General features: G+C 58.9%; 6 protein-coding genes across 6 annotated transcripts; 3 read left to right on the top strand and 3 right to left on the bottom strand.

Moving 5' to 3' along the window:
* Positions 1 to 100: 100 nt before the first annotated feature.
* On the bottom strand, positions 101 to 1,730 carry MKK02DRAFT_31143 (uncharacterized protein; the record flags this gene model as incomplete). Its single annotated transcript, XM_053088222.1, has 5 exons — positions 101 to 1,090; positions 1,134 to 1,256; positions 1,309 to 1,385; positions 1,468 to 1,557; positions 1,670 to 1,730. The coding sequence occupies 5 exons, from the start codon at positions 1,728 to 1,730 to the stop codon at positions 101 to 103; spliced, it is 1,341 nt and encodes a 446-aa protein (XP_052948608.1).
* Positions 1,731 to 1,949: 219 nt separating this feature from the next.
* Positions 1,950 to 5,099, top strand: MKK02DRAFT_22115 (uncharacterized protein; the record flags this gene model as incomplete). Its single annotated transcript, XM_053086520.1, has 9 exons — positions 1,950 to 2,831; positions 2,991 to 3,127; positions 3,173 to 3,241; positions 3,289 to 3,549; positions 3,603 to 3,767; positions 3,828 to 3,942; positions 4,004 to 4,579; positions 4,644 to 4,872; positions 4,960 to 5,099. 9 exons carry the CDS (start codon positions 1,950 to 1,952, stop codon positions 5,097 to 5,099), a joined length of 2,574 nt encoding a protein of 857 aa, XP_052948607.1.
* A 434-nt stretch (positions 5,100 to 5,533) lies between these two features.
* MKK02DRAFT_21684 (uncharacterized protein) lies at positions 5,534 to 7,854 on the bottom strand (the record flags this gene model as incomplete). The annotated part of the gene is made up of 6 exons (XM_053086448.1): positions 5,534 to 5,576; positions 5,632 to 5,819; positions 5,872 to 6,360; positions 6,403 to 6,860; positions 6,924 to 7,551; positions 7,609 to 7,854. The coding sequence occupies 6 exons, from the start codon at positions 7,852 to 7,854 to the stop codon at positions 5,534 to 5,536; spliced, it is 2,052 nt and encodes a 683-aa protein (XP_052948606.1).
* A 726-nt stretch (positions 7,855 to 8,580) lies between these two features.
* MKK02DRAFT_22018 (rab-GTPase-TBC domain-containing protein) lies at positions 8,581 to 10,372 on the bottom strand (the record flags this gene model as incomplete). Its single annotated transcript, XM_053086500.1, has 5 exons — positions 8,581 to 8,824; positions 8,870 to 8,937; positions 8,979 to 9,269; positions 9,316 to 9,521; positions 9,568 to 10,372. 5 exons carry the CDS (start codon positions 10,370 to 10,372, stop codon positions 8,581 to 8,583), a joined length of 1,614 nt encoding a protein of 537 aa, XP_052948605.1.
* Positions 10,373 to 11,426: 1,054 nt separating this feature from the next.
* MKK02DRAFT_21963 (WD40-repeat-containing domain protein) lies at positions 11,427 to 12,868 on the top strand (the record flags this gene model as incomplete). The annotated part of the gene is made up of 6 exons (XM_053086493.1): positions 11,427 to 11,455; positions 11,521 to 11,972; positions 12,016 to 12,234; positions 12,282 to 12,356; positions 12,395 to 12,510; positions 12,545 to 12,868. The coding sequence occupies 6 exons, from the start codon at positions 11,427 to 11,429 to the stop codon at positions 12,866 to 12,868; spliced, it is 1,215 nt and encodes a 404-aa protein (XP_052948604.1).
* Positions 12,869 to 12,878: 10 nt separating this feature from the next.
* Positions 12,879 to 15,199, top strand: MKK02DRAFT_21700 (uncharacterized protein; the record flags this gene model as incomplete). Its single annotated transcript, XM_053086452.1, has 6 exons — positions 12,879 to 13,324; positions 13,359 to 14,237; positions 14,400 to 14,601; positions 14,648 to 14,744; positions 14,785 to 15,010; positions 15,064 to 15,199. 6 exons carry the CDS (start codon positions 12,879 to 12,881, stop codon positions 15,197 to 15,199), a joined length of 1,986 nt encoding a protein of 661 aa, XP_052948603.1.
* Positions 15,200 to 15,245: the final 46 nt, after the last annotated feature.

Genomic DNA, 15,245 nt, shown 5'->3' with positions numbered 1-15,245 from the left:
CCGCCAGCTGCATGGGAGCAGGCCTGACAATGGCCGAGCAAATAGAGCAAGGGGTATCATCCAGCAAGAGTACAAACCATATCCTCAAAGAGAGACCACCCTAGAAATCCTTCCACTCATCATCCTCCTTGCCCCAACTATCCTTTCTCGGCCTCCCCGCTGCCTGTCCTTGCACCTTGGCCCCGCCCGCCGCACCTGCACCTGACGCCGACCCTGCCGCTCCGCCGCTGCCGCCCAGATGACTCCCTGACCCTGGCGCATCATCCCACTCGTCAAAGAAATCGTCCTTATAACCCCCCTGCTCTCCATGTTCCGCCCTATCGAGATTCCCATACCCCATTCCCGTCCCATTGCGTCCGCCATGCCCACCTCCACCCGCAATGCCCAGCTTGCCCAGCTGTTCATTGAGATCCACGCCCCCCTTTTCCTTTGCCAGCTCGTTCGCGGCGCTCCAACCTTCGTTGGCTCTCTGCCCGGCCCACGTTGTGGCTGCTTTGGCCCCTTGGAGCCCTGTGTTGAGATACGACTGCCAGTCAAGCTGCCCCTGTCCATGCTCCCCGCCCGCGGTAGAGCGGGTAGTGGCGGAGCTTCCGACGGTAGAAGCGAGATCCGCCGCTCGAGCCACACCGGGCTGGACGACCGTGTTGTTGATCTCGCGCGCGGAAGTGGCTACCGCCGATGAAAACAGTCCCCAGCCTTTACTGAGCGCACCGAGGGGGTTCGCCTGTAACTCTCCAAGAGTAGGAACGGCGTGGCTGCTCGTACCGTACGCAGCAGGGTGGAGGGGTTCGGGCTCGTACGTAGATCCGAAACCCGCATACTTGCCTCCTTGGGACGGAGGGAGGTCCGCGGGACGAGAAGAGTTGGCGTTGCCCATCCGCTCGAAAAAGGCTTCATTGCCGCTCCCCGCGGGAGGCTGGGGCGTGACGGAGCGAGACGCGGGATTGAGGGAAGATCCGACGCCTGCTCCAGCTCCAGCGCGGGACTTGCGCGTGGCCTGAGCCGAGGCGGGGCGGGAGGGCATCTGAAAGTCGGCAGGCCGGGGAGAGGGGGACCATTCTTGTGGCGGATCGGCACAGGCCGCGGTGAGCTAGGTTGTCAGCTCAATCACTGGAGAGGAAGAGTCATCTCACCTTGTCCCGATACTGAGCAGCTGCCCAAGAATGATACTTCTCCTTGATATCCATACCTTTGGTGTAGCCGCCATCGGCCCCGTAGTTCTCCATGAACGACTGGAATTTATCGTTCCCGCCAAGCTAGATCGTCAGCTTGGTTCTGACCAGATACTAGCTCAGAAGCAAGACTCACCTTCATCTTGAGCCTTTCGAGATCCTTCCACTTGTCCATAGTGATCGATCTAATGAATGAGATGTGGACTCCGAATCCTGCTATCAGCGTCTTCCTCACGGCTATCGCTTCTTGGGCCTCCAGTGATTCCACTCTCGAGGTCGCGGTAAGTGAGCTCACCTCGGTGGATGCCAGAGCACTCGAGGCACACAAAGGTACCATACGAGACAGACGCCCACTGTGGGCTGGGAGCACCGCAATCTACACAACCTACAGCGTCAGCCTGTACCTCTAGAATGCTAGGAGGGGGAAGAGGTTTGCAGGAGACAGCGCCCAAAACCCCTCGGAACGTTCCGCGCCCTGATTCTTTGGGAAGACTCACGTCTGTTCCCTCCAGTCGCCATGAGCTCCAGGAGCTCCTTCTTCTGGTATTGCTCGCTCATGGTGAGGTAGATGCAACGGTGGGCAAGGCAGAGATAGGGATAGATGGTGTTTGAGCTTGGAGTAGACGCGATTGGCGCCACGTCATGCTCGTATCAGTGCTATGACGTAACTAAATAACCTTATCGGAGCGGGCGAGTTGGGTCCGAGCTCGGGCGGACTAGACACCGCATTCCTCGCCTCGCCATCGTCCCTTTCACCTTACCCTTGACATAGGCGCTATGCCAAAAGATACAGCCGCAGACGAGTCCTATGCTACCGGCGGGGACTCATCCAAGACGCTCAAGCGGGGCGACGCGTGCCTTTACTGCCGCAAACGGCGGATCAGGTGTTCAGGCGGTCCGTCCACCTGCGAACACTGTAAGAAGCTCAGGAGGGAATGTGTGTATGATACGGGCAAGCCCGTGAGCAGGGTGAAGCAGCTGGAGGAGAAGGTGGCGGAATTAGAGGCGATGCTTGGGGGAGGAAAGGCAGGCCCCTCGAGGAATGGGTCGGGGTCGGGGATGGGAAGCAAAGGCGGGGTTGGAATGGGGAGCGGAGGGAGCAGCGACTTTGCTCTGCCAGGGAATGGCTTTCCACACCCACAAGGGCCTCCAATCGACTTCTCGAATATCTTCGCTGGTAACGATATGGCCGCGCCTGGCCCCAGCGGCGGCTTCCGCCCTTCGCAAGCCCCATCAACCTCCTTCTTCCCCCAATTCAACAACACCGATATATCCATCGAGGACACGTTCGACTTTTCCATGCTCGATCCAAACTTCATGAATCTGATCAGCACATTAGCGGATACCTCGACGGGTAGCGACCCATTCGCTGCGCCGTTCGGACAATCCAATGGTTCCGCTCCAGCTCCGCCCGTCCCGGCGCAAGCGTCAAATCCCTCGTCCATGCAGTACAAAACGACTGTCTCTGACGAGCTGGACGATTCCGCTCTCTTTGAGCTCTTCACAAACCCCACTCCTTCCAACTTCTTCGACCCTGCTCCCACCCATGGCGCCACCCACACCAGTCCACCCATCCTCCTCGACCCTGGTACCAGCAACGGCAACAGCAACAGCTTCCCCTCATCCAGCACCCACTCGTCATTCTCGGCCGGACCTTCCGTTCCCTCATCGCATGCACCTCCAGCTGGACCGGGATATCAACCCTTCCCATCATCCCAATCTACTCCCTCGTCGAACAACCACTCATCCTCCTCACCCTACTTTGGTATGGACTGCTCGGATCCGAACGCGATACAAGACAAGCCGCCTCGAGCCCAGACCAAGACGTTCGGGTTGGCGATGGCGTCTCGGTCAGGAGCGGACGATACGACGTATGACCCAGCGTTCGATAGTCTGCCGATGGTGGGTGGGTGGTTTGACGCGGCGGATCTGCCTACTGTTGCGAGGGATCATTTGTGAGCTATCTTCCCCGGATACTTTCGGATCTAGCTGACCTCCAGGCTGGACTTGTTCTTTGCGGGAATGAAGATTGTCGGACAGGAATTCCAAATTCCCCGTTTTCTAGCTAGGTGAGCTAAGAGCCCTTGTTCACGTTCTGCCATAGCTGACGATCCAGCCTGTCACTCCCTCCGCTGAAACGTCCCCACCCCTGTCTTCTATACACGATGTACCTCCTCGCCTCGCGCGCATCGACCCACCCGCCCATTCGAGCCCTCGAGCACCACTTCTACCAGATCGCGTTGACCAAACTCGAAGAGTCCGTCTCGATGGCGGACCGGCTCCTTGACGCTACGCGCGCAGCGACTATGCTAGCGGTTTACAAGTACGGGCTGGCAAAGTACCACGAAGGGTATATGATGACGGGTATGGCTGCTCGGTAAGCCTCTCTGCGAGCATTCTCGACTACCAGAGCAATCGCTGATACTGCAGACTTGCGCTGAGCTGCGGTCTGCACCAGATCCCATCGAGCGTCTTCAAAGTCCCGGAGCAGCCGTACGACCGGCGAGCGGATATGGGCGCGCTGATGCGTCAACGAGCGTATGTGCTTGGTCCGCCTTTGGATGCTATCGATCTCGGGGAGAGAATCTGGGCGTTGTGAGTTCAGTCCTGCTCAAATTGTCAGCGGCGGAGGTGGAGCAAGAGCTCATGGGATAGCTGGGCGGTATATACTGTTGACCGGTGTGGAGCCATCTCGGCCCAATGGCCCGTCGCTATCCCAGACGAGATTATCAGTACGCCCTTCCCGAAGCCGCTGCACGAGTACGAGCTGGTAAGTCCTATAAATCCCACTCAAACGATGAAAGGATTGAGCGAGAGAGCTAATGTGATAGGGCCTCGTCTCTGAACGAGACGACATCACCATGTCGGCCGTCTGGCGCCCCTCTCCCTACCCTGACCGCCCCCGACCCACACTCGACCCGTACGCCCCATCCTCATTCGGTATCCTCCACCTCCGCGCACTGAGCATCCTCGAGCGCGCCTCGAAATTGATGTACCTCCCTCCTGAGCCCGGATGGGACACTTCGTTCGCCTCATTCGCCTCGCGCTCCAGTCGCGGTGGCGGTGGCGATGGCCACTCCGCTGGGGTGGCTATTGACGACTTCCTGCGGGCTCAAAACCTCGCAGCGGTTGGCCAAAGCAGTACGGGGCATTCACCATCGGGCTCTGGTATTGGGACCGGATCTGCAAATTCAAATGGGTCGGGGCAGAGCGAGGACGAGGCGGCATTGGGATGGACCAAGACGGCCAAGGTCCGTACGCCGAGGGCGTACGAGCAGGTCCGGCAGGCGTTGTTGCAGATGGAGGCGGACCTGCCTAGTGAGCGGCAGACGAATTGGGAGGTCTGGGATGGCGGGTTGGGGCTGTGGCATACGGTCCCAGGGCGAAGAAAAGAGGCTGTCACTCTGGTGAGTCAGAGCTCAATTTTGTCTGGTCGTTTGCGCTTCTTGGTCGCGGTCGCTGATCAACTAGCACTTTGTAATCGGCTGCTCCTGGATGTTCCTCTTCGACGTCTTCTGCTTCACAGCCGACAACACCCTCGCCGTGAACGTCGCCCGCCGGCTCGTCGAGACCATCCAAGTCGTCATCAAGGACGACTCGTATGCGGAGATGGACGTCTTCATCACGATGATATGGTCCTTCCTTGTCAAGATCCTAATAAGGGAGGTTAAGCGCTTACATGTGGTCGGTGAACATGCAGGTACGTCCCTCTTGTCTAGTCCAACTCCGGTGGGGGCCGATGTTCAGTGGGAGTGGGAATGAGAAGAGGAGCTGCTGATGCCAGCAGCTGCGGGACCGATCGAGACGGAGGTTGAGATCGTCGTGCAGGCGCTCAAACAGGTCGGGCTGAGATATAATATCGCGTCGATGCAGGCGTTACGGGCGGATAGGTATAGGAAGAGCGCGCCGCAGTCTGAGGAGTATTGAGGTTGGACGCTGGAAGCTGGACGGTGGACGATGGAAGCTGCGCACCGACCGATAGCGCTGATCCAGGGGAGGGTGAGGGGGTTGGGTGCCTAGAAGAGCTTTGTAATCTTGGTTCATGGACACGCTATAGACTTAGATATAGAAAGTATTGCTGCGGTCGGCTGGTCACGGCGCGCGCTGGCTAGGATGTATGCAGTCTCGCCAACCGCGCATATCATGTCGTTACATCTGCTACTCGTCCTTCGTCCCTACAACGTATATATCACCCCTTCATCATCTTTCTCGACTTTGCACAAGATACAACTTCCCCCGGCCCCTCGTCTCGCAAGAATGCCGCCCCTCGATCTCTCCCTATCGCGCTGCGACTCGCCGGCCGGTCCCCATGCCAACCGCTCGTAATTCCATTATCCGTCGGGCTTCGCAGTTCGAGGGGACTAGTGATGTTGCTTTGCCTGATGCCGCTTGAGCGCGTCCATCCTGAAACGTCAGCGACTTGTCCCTTCATATACACTAAGGGGCGAAAAAGACCCACCTTGTAAAGCTCTCCCCACAGTGCTCACACGAAACCTTTGGCCTATCCTTGATAGTGGCCCATAAGAGCGCCTTGTCCGCTGCGAGTTTCCCCTCATATACCAGTTCGCCCTCCCGTCGGGCATGCCGAGCCATATGTCGCGGAAGATCGTATTTTCGGGTAAAGACGTCTTGGCATCTGTTGTATGGCTGCAGCGTCAGCTCAAAGTCTGACCCATACGCAAACAGGAGGGTAACTTACAGGTAGAGGATTGGTATAATCACATTGAACCCCATTCGCAACCATAATCCCCATTTGAGCCGCCGCACTCTCCCTCCTCGCCCCCTTGACCGCCGCACTGGGACTATCCGTCTTCTTCCCCCTCTTCCCGCCACTCGCCGCTGGCGTTCCGCCCTTTGACGACCCCGCCGTTGCATTATGCGAAGCACTGCCCCGGCCCCTGACTGCGCGCTTCGCTCCGCCTCTCCCCCTTGCAGCGCCCGCACCCCCCTTCTTCACTTTCCCATCCCCACCGTACTCCGAGTCCCCCTCGCTCGCGCCATCATCCGGCTCAGACGACTCTTCCTCCATTTCCTCCTCTAGTGGCGCGTACGTCTGCGCATGACTATGAGGTTTATGCTCCACCTGTCCTCCATCGTCCCTCAACGAGGGATCAATGTGTGTCTCTTCATCCACCGCACTGCTTCGCCGCCGCTTCTTGCTCGGTGGACCCGCGAGCGGGACTTCCGGCTCGGTAGACGTAGTATCCTCCCTTGGTACCCTGAGGCGCACTTTGGCTCCCTTGCCTTTTGCCCCGACACCCGTTGGGATCCCTGAATTCCGCCATTGATCCACAGCCTCGGATCCTGCTTTCCGCTTCCCCTTGCCTTCGTGTACGGGCGGAGACTGCGGCAGCGCCGGGGCCGGCGCGTGATCTTCGCCCATGTCCTTGCCGTTTGAGCTGTGCGTCACGGCCCGGAGCAACAAATCCAGACCAGACTGGGACGAATGGCTCGAATCGGACGTTGGGGATTTGTCACGCTGACCGATTGTTTGGTCATCGTCGTCCTCGTCCATCGCCTCCGGAGCAATTCCGGTGGGCAACGCCGAAGATTGGCCGAGACCGGATGGGGTGTGCGCCGAGGCGCCAACGGGAAGGGCGGGCTGAGACGGACCGGCAGTGGGTGATGCGAGATTCTTGTTCCGGGGCGACGAGACCCGGTTGGTCGATGCTGGAGGAGGCATCCTGGCTGGACTACTCCCCTTGCGCGAGCCTGTACCGCCAGCGACGCCGACGCCCGATCCAGGAGCACCCGGAGCGATCCGATGCGGTTGATATGGGGTGAAAAAGCCGTTGGCCCAGCTCTGCGGCGTCCCTGCTCCCACACCTACATCCTTATCCACCCACTCTATCCGAGGGATACAGAGATCGCTCTCCTCCGAGCTCGTACTCGCCTCGGTGGTGGAGGACGAGGTAGAGCTTTGCCGACTGACGCCCGCGGGATCGTCCTTGTTTTGGGGCTTGACAAAGTTGGCGTATCCCCGCGGGAGCTGATAGGGGTTCTCGAGGGGCATAGTACCTGGTGGTTGTAGTGGTTGGGGACCAGGGATGGAGGGGACGCCTTGGTAGCCCTGATAGACCGTAGATGTCCCATTCAGCTGCTTGATTGCCTCGTCAGCTGCAGCGATAGCGGCGGCCGCGGCTGGAGTCATGGAGAACTCGGGCGAATCCGTTTTGGGCATATTGTAATTGTACGGACTGACGTGGCTGGGGGCAGTCGCGAAGCCTTCCGCGCCGTAGACTGATCCAAATTGGGATGGGAGCTGGCCAAAGCTGCCGAAAGATGAGGACTCGGTAGAGCCAGAGTAAGACCGCTCGTGTCCGTGCCCGCTTCCATCCGCCATGCCCACGTCGCCCTCCTCCGCGTGGATTGGTGTGGGCTGCTGGATGGTGACGCCCATCCCGTCGTCCTCCCCACCTGCGGCTGCACCGCCGACAGGATCCATGCCGGCCATAGCCATCGGCGACCGGACTTGCAGCTCCTCCAGATCCTGCGCTAACCCGCCTTCCGCCGATAATCTCGCTTGGCGCGCTTTGGGCGTGCTCACCCCGGCAGATCCGCTAGCTGGGGATGAGGGCTGAAGGTTTGTGGAGATGGGAGCAATAAGATTGCTAGGTGCCGTGGCGGGCGGGGTGGCCGTATTTGCCGATCCGTTAGATTCCTGACTCATAACCCGCTGCATGGCGGGTAGGTGGGCTAGTTGGGGAGATCTGGGCGCCGAGTTGAGCGAGGAGGGTACACCGGGCGAGAGAGTGTGGTTAGGTGCGGATGAAGGCTGAGGTGGGGGTGGATGATCGATGGGAAAGGCGGTAGAGAGGATAGACATGATGTTTGTCGGGATAAGATAGAAAGGATCGGCGGGATCTGAGAGGCGACGCCACAGATCCGTGCTGGGGTGCGCGGAGTCTGAATAGGGGGGGAAAAGAGGAGAAGGCAGAGGTGTCTGAGGAGGAGAGGTTAGCCATGCTGCACAAGGATTCGGAGGGAGGTGGGTAGACATACTTGACTATGGGCTTGGCGAGATGGCTGCGCCGGTCGCCCGTGTAGTCTATCGTTTGCCTATCTGCTCAGGTCGCAACGTACTTCTATCGCCTGCAAGGCTGCCGAGACGAGAATGCGCGAGTGATAATGTGCGAGACGATGTACACAAGAGATGTAGATGGGGCGATGAATGAGTACTGACTGCTGGTTGGTTGGCCGGTAAGCGAGGCGAAGCGGGTGGCGAATATCCACGTGGCTCTGCTCGTTCCTCCTCCCCCCTTAAGTCTTCCTCCTTAGCCGCTCCCTGCTCCTCTTCCTTTTCGTGGGTATAGTGAGAGGGAAAGACGAGAGGGGGATAGATGAACCACTTCTATTCCTCATACCCGGAGTGACATTGTGCATCTATGAATCCTCCACTAAGATCCCCCTAATCCGGCATCTCCCTGACTACCAGCCGCTCATACCTCGACTCCCTCCACCCGTCCGTCGCCAACCAATCAAAAAGAGCATCCTCATTCAGCCCAAAAACGCTCAACTTCCCATCGAGCTCCTCGTCGAATGCTTCGCCCTTGAGCCGCGCTCGCTGTTTCTCGCGCTCGGTGATGGCGAGAGTCGCTTTGTTGCGACCTTCAAGGACCGAGAGGATCTCGTTCTTGTCCGGGTAATGTAGTCTGGTCATCAGCCCAGACTTATTCGAGACGTTTCGATCGACTCACCTAGGTTCTAAAAAGCCAAAGATGGCCAATGCCGAGCGGAAGATATATCCGTCACCATCAAGCACGATCTGGTATTAGCACTGACCTTCTACTGGATAGATGGGCTCACCTGATCCCATAATCGACAGCAAGCCTCGAACGGTACCTGCTCCACCAACATACTCCTGAAATACCCCTCTGGCAATCTCAATCCGAGACTACTGCAATTCGCAAAGATCTTTGGGAACGTGTCGGCTTGGAGATTCTCAAAGACCCGGTAGAATGCCTCGATCTCGTCCTTCGTTTCGGTGACAAAAGCGCGGAGGCATGGGCGGGAGAGAAGATTACAGAGTTGTAAAAAGGCCGATGCGGGTGGGGAGGGCAGAAGGAGCATGGCGGCTATCTGCGAGACGTATGGTGCCTGGGTTGTCAGCTCTGGCCTCAGCAGGCGAAAACACGGGACATACGTATCCAAGACCCTCGTCAGATCTGTATACCACCCAAGCAGCTAGAAACTCGTGGAGATCTGCGCGCATGGGCGAGGTCCGCCCAAACAGCTTGAGCTGGGGTAGTGTCCTGTCGAGATCGTATTCGATCTGCTCCAGGATAGCATCTGGGAATCGGCCCGAGTCAAGCGCTTTCCGGGCTCGAGCGACGTATGATTTGTAGGCATCTTACGGATCAGCACCCACCCTTGTCTGGAAATCCTTGAAGCTCACCCTTGGACAAGGCAAGAGGGTTGCCAATAGCCAGACCCCACGCCTTCCCTCTCAGATACCCCGGCACCCCGCCAAACCACATCTCTCTCAACCCCTTATCCGCTTTGACCTTCCCCACGGTGAATCCCGGATCATTCAGCAAGGCATCCCACACCGGCGTGGCAGCCGCCAGCTTCTTCTCCTTCTCCATCCTCCTCGCTTCTTGGACTTTCCGCCGCTCCTTCTCGTGATCACGTGCCTGCGCCATCATCGCTTCCCATTGATGATAATGCGTATCGTCTTCGTCTTTTGGTTTAGGCGGAAGATGGGAGGGTCGAGTATGATTGACGATCTTTTCAAACGCGGAAAGACCTTTCGCGCCTATTCCGCCGGATGGGCCTGCGATGGGTTCGGGAGCGGGGAGGGGCTTGTTGGCGCTAGAGAGGGGGGATGAGGAGGGGAGGGGGAAGGGATGTGGATGGGCGGGAGGAGCGTGTATTCTGGGCTTTTCGGAAGGCTCGGCGGGGTTCCCGGGAGCAGACGATCCAGCTTCCTCAGCGATGACCGCCTCTGAGCTGCCATTCTTTGCCACAGGCAGAGGCGGGCCAGTGGACTCGCCATTCACGCCGGAAGAGGACGACCCGTTGATCCAGCTAGACCGCTTGCTCGCTTTGTCCCCCTTGGCCGCACCGAACCCATTCCAGCTGCGCCGCTTGCCGTCCTTGCCGGAAGGTGGATTGAGCGCTCCCCGGGGAGAAGACGGCAATGGCGCCGAGGTAGTCGGTTGCGGGGGCGTACTGGACAGTGGGATAGACTCGAATGCCATTCCCTCCCCGCTTTCTGGTTGAGCAGCGGCATTGTCTTCGCTCGTGGCGGAGATGGGCACGGACACCGGAACATGCGGTTTGCGCGAGATGGACTCGTTCTCTGGGATAGTAGGGGAGGGCGCCAAGGAGGAGAAGTAGGACCGCCGGGAGTCCGAGCCGGGCGTACGTGGAGATGGGGGGAGAGCGAGCGTCGAGGATGATGCGAGGACGAGCGTCGAGGATGATGCGAGGACCCGGGTAGTCGGAGAGGGGAGATGAATAGGGGAGGCGAATGCAGATCTTGATTGTGATCCGGGGGATGGGGTGAGGCTATGTATACCAGGCGATGGTAGCGCTGGGCTCGAGAGAGGAGGGGACATCATGGAGCGATTTGGGTGCTGGCCTTCCTCGGTCCCGTGTGTCTCGACCGCAGAAGTCTTTCTCAAGGCCACGGGCGATCCCGCAGAGGTGATATCTCCTTCCTCGTCCCCGTCCAGGTATAAAGCTGCCGGCCTGACACCGCGCTTAGGCGAGGGGGATACAGGCGCGCTCGGTATCCCGCTGAGCCCGTTCGACGGAGGGGACTCGAGCCCGACATCCTGGAGCACCTCCTCTTTCTCCTGCCCACCCAGCGCTATATCCTGCATGCCGCTCTCCATTGAGATGTCTCCAGCGTCACCCTCGCTAGACGCGCCGGTATGGGAGCGGCTCAGGCTCGGCCTCGCATCTGGTGGAGGGGTTGCTCCCTGCGCGAATGAGCTCGAGCTCCTCGACGATTCAAGTCTTCTGAGCGGGGCTCACCTCATCCATTCTTCTTCTGCCTCTCATACCTCTGTACTACCGCATGAAGAGAGCGGCAGATTTATATCGCGCAGTAGCGAAGATGTATGGTGAACATCAATAACTTTGGCGCGTTCCTCGGCTCTTCGGTCGGTCGGGACCAAAGCACCTCCACCTTCCCCACCTTGCACATCTACCATCCATATCTGATTCTAGCCTGTCTGGCCGTCTCCTGCTGGTCGCTCAGATGATACCTGGAGTAGGACAGTAGCCTGACTCGGCTCTTCCGCCGAAATGAATCGTCTGACTACCGCCTTCTCTTCGTGAGTGTCGACCGCTCACCTCCGACTCATCTCTTCATACCCTCAGTGCCGTCGCTGATCTGCAGAGCTATTCCAAGCGCGTCTGGCGACTCGCAGGGCAGTGTATCGGTCTCTACCTCACCTGTTGATGGCTCGTTCGACCGGCCACGCTCCCCATACGGGTACAATGAGCGGAGCGCCTCTGCGCACCTTTCGCTCCCCCCGCAGATATACGATGACCCGCGTGCGACCCACTTTGGCGCCGCTCCGGACAGGCTATTCATTCCCTCTCGCTTTGGGGACAGACGAGACTCGAGCGGGAGCCGACCGCGCCGGCCCGAGCTCCTGCGGCACGTGAGCGATGGTGCTGGGGGAAGAAGTGGAGGTGCAACGCCCAGGCCCAGAGGGCAAAGTGGGAGCAGGGATAGGGAGCGGGATAGGGGAGTAAGAGCGAATCTAGGCCAAGGGAAGAGAAAGGAGAGGATAGGTGCGATGTGTAAAGGCCCAGAAGACCGGTATGCTGTTGGTGGACCGCAATGTACATTCAATCCTGTAGGTTACTCGGCGGCGCTGATCCGCAGACCTCAAGATACTGCACGTCGCCCGGCCGTCCAGCGGAGGGACTACAACTCCGAGCGTACAGCCACAGACGGGTCGAGCTGGCAGTCCTCGAGGTCGAAACCAGGCTCAACCTTTGGCTCGTGGGCCGGGCGGAGCAAGCATCACCGAGGTGGCTAATCTCTGGAAGGGATCTTGGGCGGTCAGTAAGGGCGTCAATGATATCGACTGGGGCTCTGGATGTAAGTCATTGTGGCTCAGGATCTGTATGATGCTGCTGATCATGTAGCGTACGATAGAAAGATCGCCACCGCTACGCCTAGTGGGAACTTTATGCTGTTTGACCTGGTCAAGAACAAGCTAGGTGAGGTTTAATCCCTTGAATTGTCGCTGATTTGGCAGAACGAGACGTCTCGGGTGGTCACCCACGACCTATGAACTGTATCCGACTGTGTCAGACCCCGTCATACGGCCATCTCCTCCTCACCGGCTCGACCGAGGGCGTCGCCAAACTCTGGGTAAGTATATGCAAGCGGATAGAGCTGATATCAGGACATGAGAGAAGGCGAGCCCACTTCCAAAAAGTACTACAAACACTCTGCGGCCGTCACCTCCCTCGCCTTCTCCTCGGTCGATCCACATCACTTTGCGGTTGGGACCGAGAATGGCGTCATCAAGCGGTATGATATGCGAATGGCGCCTCGTCCGACCGGGTCCGTGTGGGGCGCGCACGGAAACAAGCCAGTGATGGACCTGAAGTGGAGAGCTGGGTGGGAGGGAGAGTCGCTCGATGGTGGAGGGACAGGAGGCTGGATGGCTAGTGCAGGAGCAGATAGGACCGTGCAGGTGAGCCACTACCTAACAGCGCTGACGTGAGATCTGGGACATGTCGCAGACGTGGGACCGCCCTCCAATCCCTATCCACACCCTCCACACTTCACACGCCGTCCGTCGGATTTCATGGCGGCCCTCCCGGCCGACCGAACTCGCCGTCGTCCCGCTGTATCAGCCCGCCGGTGCTGGATCCGATACCGAAGGAGACTCATCAGGGGACGACGACGGCCACATCGAGATATGGGATGTCCGGCGGCACTACATCGCCAAGTATGCCCTGCCGAGCCTGGAAGGCGCAGCGGTCGATGTTGCTTGGGGCGACGATCCGCTCTCGCTCGTCACTGCCTTTCAGAATGGTGTGCTGTCGCAGTTGGACACGAGAGATCGGACGATCCCACTCGAGGGGGTGCCGCGGCAGGTGGTAGCGTGGAGTTCGCACGGCGAGGTCGCGTACGGGCTGGACAGGTTCAAAGCTGGCGAAATACCTTTCGACGATCTGTGAGTCTACAGCCAAGGGTTGGCTGACGCGTAGGAAACCAGAATACGCCAATCATTGGGACAAGGTCGGACAGCGTCCCAAAGCTGTCTCGGACCCGCGATATGACCCTCTCCAAGCTGTCGGTTTCACCCAAATCCCCCATTCCGACCCGGACGAATTCATCTACCTCGCGCAGCAATACCGGATCGAGGGGGATTCGCCGGAAGACCTATGTCGGTGGAATGCGGAAATCGCCGAGGTCTGCGGACGGAGGGATGATGCCAGAATATGGGGGTTCCTCCGTGCGCTCGTCGAGGAGTTTGCGCCTCCGCCACCCGTCACGCCCAAAACTGGCTCTCGGACTTTTGACGAGGAGATCTTCTCGCATCCACTGCCATCCGCGCCGGACAGGGCGCCGTCACCGGTCAGTACCTCGCCAAGAGGTGGGAGCTTTGAGCTGCCTAGCCCGGGTCAGCGGTCCCAGGCGCTCTCGTCCTCGTATAGCAGTCGGGGCGAGGCGATCCGTCTTAACCGGCTGGATGATGGAGAGGGGGAGGATGCGGAGCGTATAGAGGAGCTACTCGACTCACCTACACCGGCGGCATTTAGATCCAACAAGGTCATCTCGTTCGCGCCACCCGATAATGAGGTTCGGAGGCTAAGCGAAGCTCGCACATCCGTATCTACCGTCGTTCCTGGTCGGTCCTCCACCGCTACCGTCGTTCCATTGACCGTATCACGGCCTACGACATCCACCTCGACCCCTAACCGCGTCAAGTCGCCAGAACCCGCACCCCCCAGACACAAGAAACGGGCTGCTCATACCTCCGCTTCTTCCACCTACTCTGACTATCCAGATCCATACGGGATCTCCGCCCCTGCTCCGAGCAGTACCAGCCAATCCACCAGCTCCAAGATGACCACGCGGGAGCCGTCCCCAGCGCGCGATACTGGCGTGATCCAGCTGTCTACGAGTAGATCGAGACGTGATAGTCGGGACAAGTCTACTGGGGGAACGAGGCACGACAGCGGGGACAAGAGTGGGGCAGGGACGGAGGTCGAGTCGAGGCGGCGATCCAAGGATGAAGAAGCAAGGCGGAAATCTAGCGGGTCGATCAAGCCCGATACGACTTCGACGCCGATCAAGAGGGACTTTGCGGCCAAGCGGCCCGCCGTGGTGGCGGTCCGGACGAAAGCAAAGGCGGGAAAGGACGACAAGGCGGATAAGGAGATGGAAGTGTACAAGGCGGAAAGGTGTAGGCCGCTGATGACCTGGTGGGAGGCATCACTTGATGAGGTCAGTCCTTCCTTGTGATGCGCCATGAGATTCAGCTGATGTGCAGGGTGATGTCCAGCTCGCTGCTACCCTCCTCATCGTCGGTACATCCACCATGACATTTCCGCCCAAACGATCCGAGCGAGTCGTGCACTCCTACATCGGTATGTTCTCACTGCAAGTCCTCTGACAATTGCTGAGGAGCAGACATGCTCGACCGAGCCCACCTCCCCCTCCAATCCGCCTACATCCGAAAGTACGCTCAGATCCTCTCGCTCGAGGTCTATGCCCAAGATAGCGGGATCACCCATATTGCCCATTGTCAGCGGTGTCGCAAGTCCACTGGCAGCCTGGAAGATATTGGGGTCAAGGGCAAACGATTCTGGTGGTGTCGGCGATGTAGGCTCGCAGCAAGGATTTGTGTCATATGGTGCGCCGATCTCGATTCTGTTCTGAAATCGGGCAAATGGGCTGACAGTACAGTCGACAAGGTGTCAAAGGTCTTTGGATGAGCTGCGGTCGGTGCGGACATGGGGGCCATCACAAGTGTATGAGGATGTACTACCGTACGTCCCTATTCCGAGGTTCTGCGCGATGCGCTACGGAGCTGACGATGTAGTCTCATCGCCCCTTGAGGTGGCTCCAGTCCCTCTTGCGCAAGGAAC

This window comes from Dioszegia hungarica, assembly GCF_025882075.1.
Source record: "Dioszegia hungarica strain PDD-24b-2 chromosome Unknown MKK02contig_5, whole genome shotgun sequence".
Taxonomy (NCBI): domain Eukaryota; kingdom Fungi; phylum Basidiomycota; class Tremellomycetes; order Tremellales; family Bulleribasidiaceae; genus Dioszegia; species Dioszegia hungarica.
The sequence above is the reverse complement of the archived record's forward strand: the minus strand, read 5'-3'. Positions and strand labels throughout refer to the sequence as shown.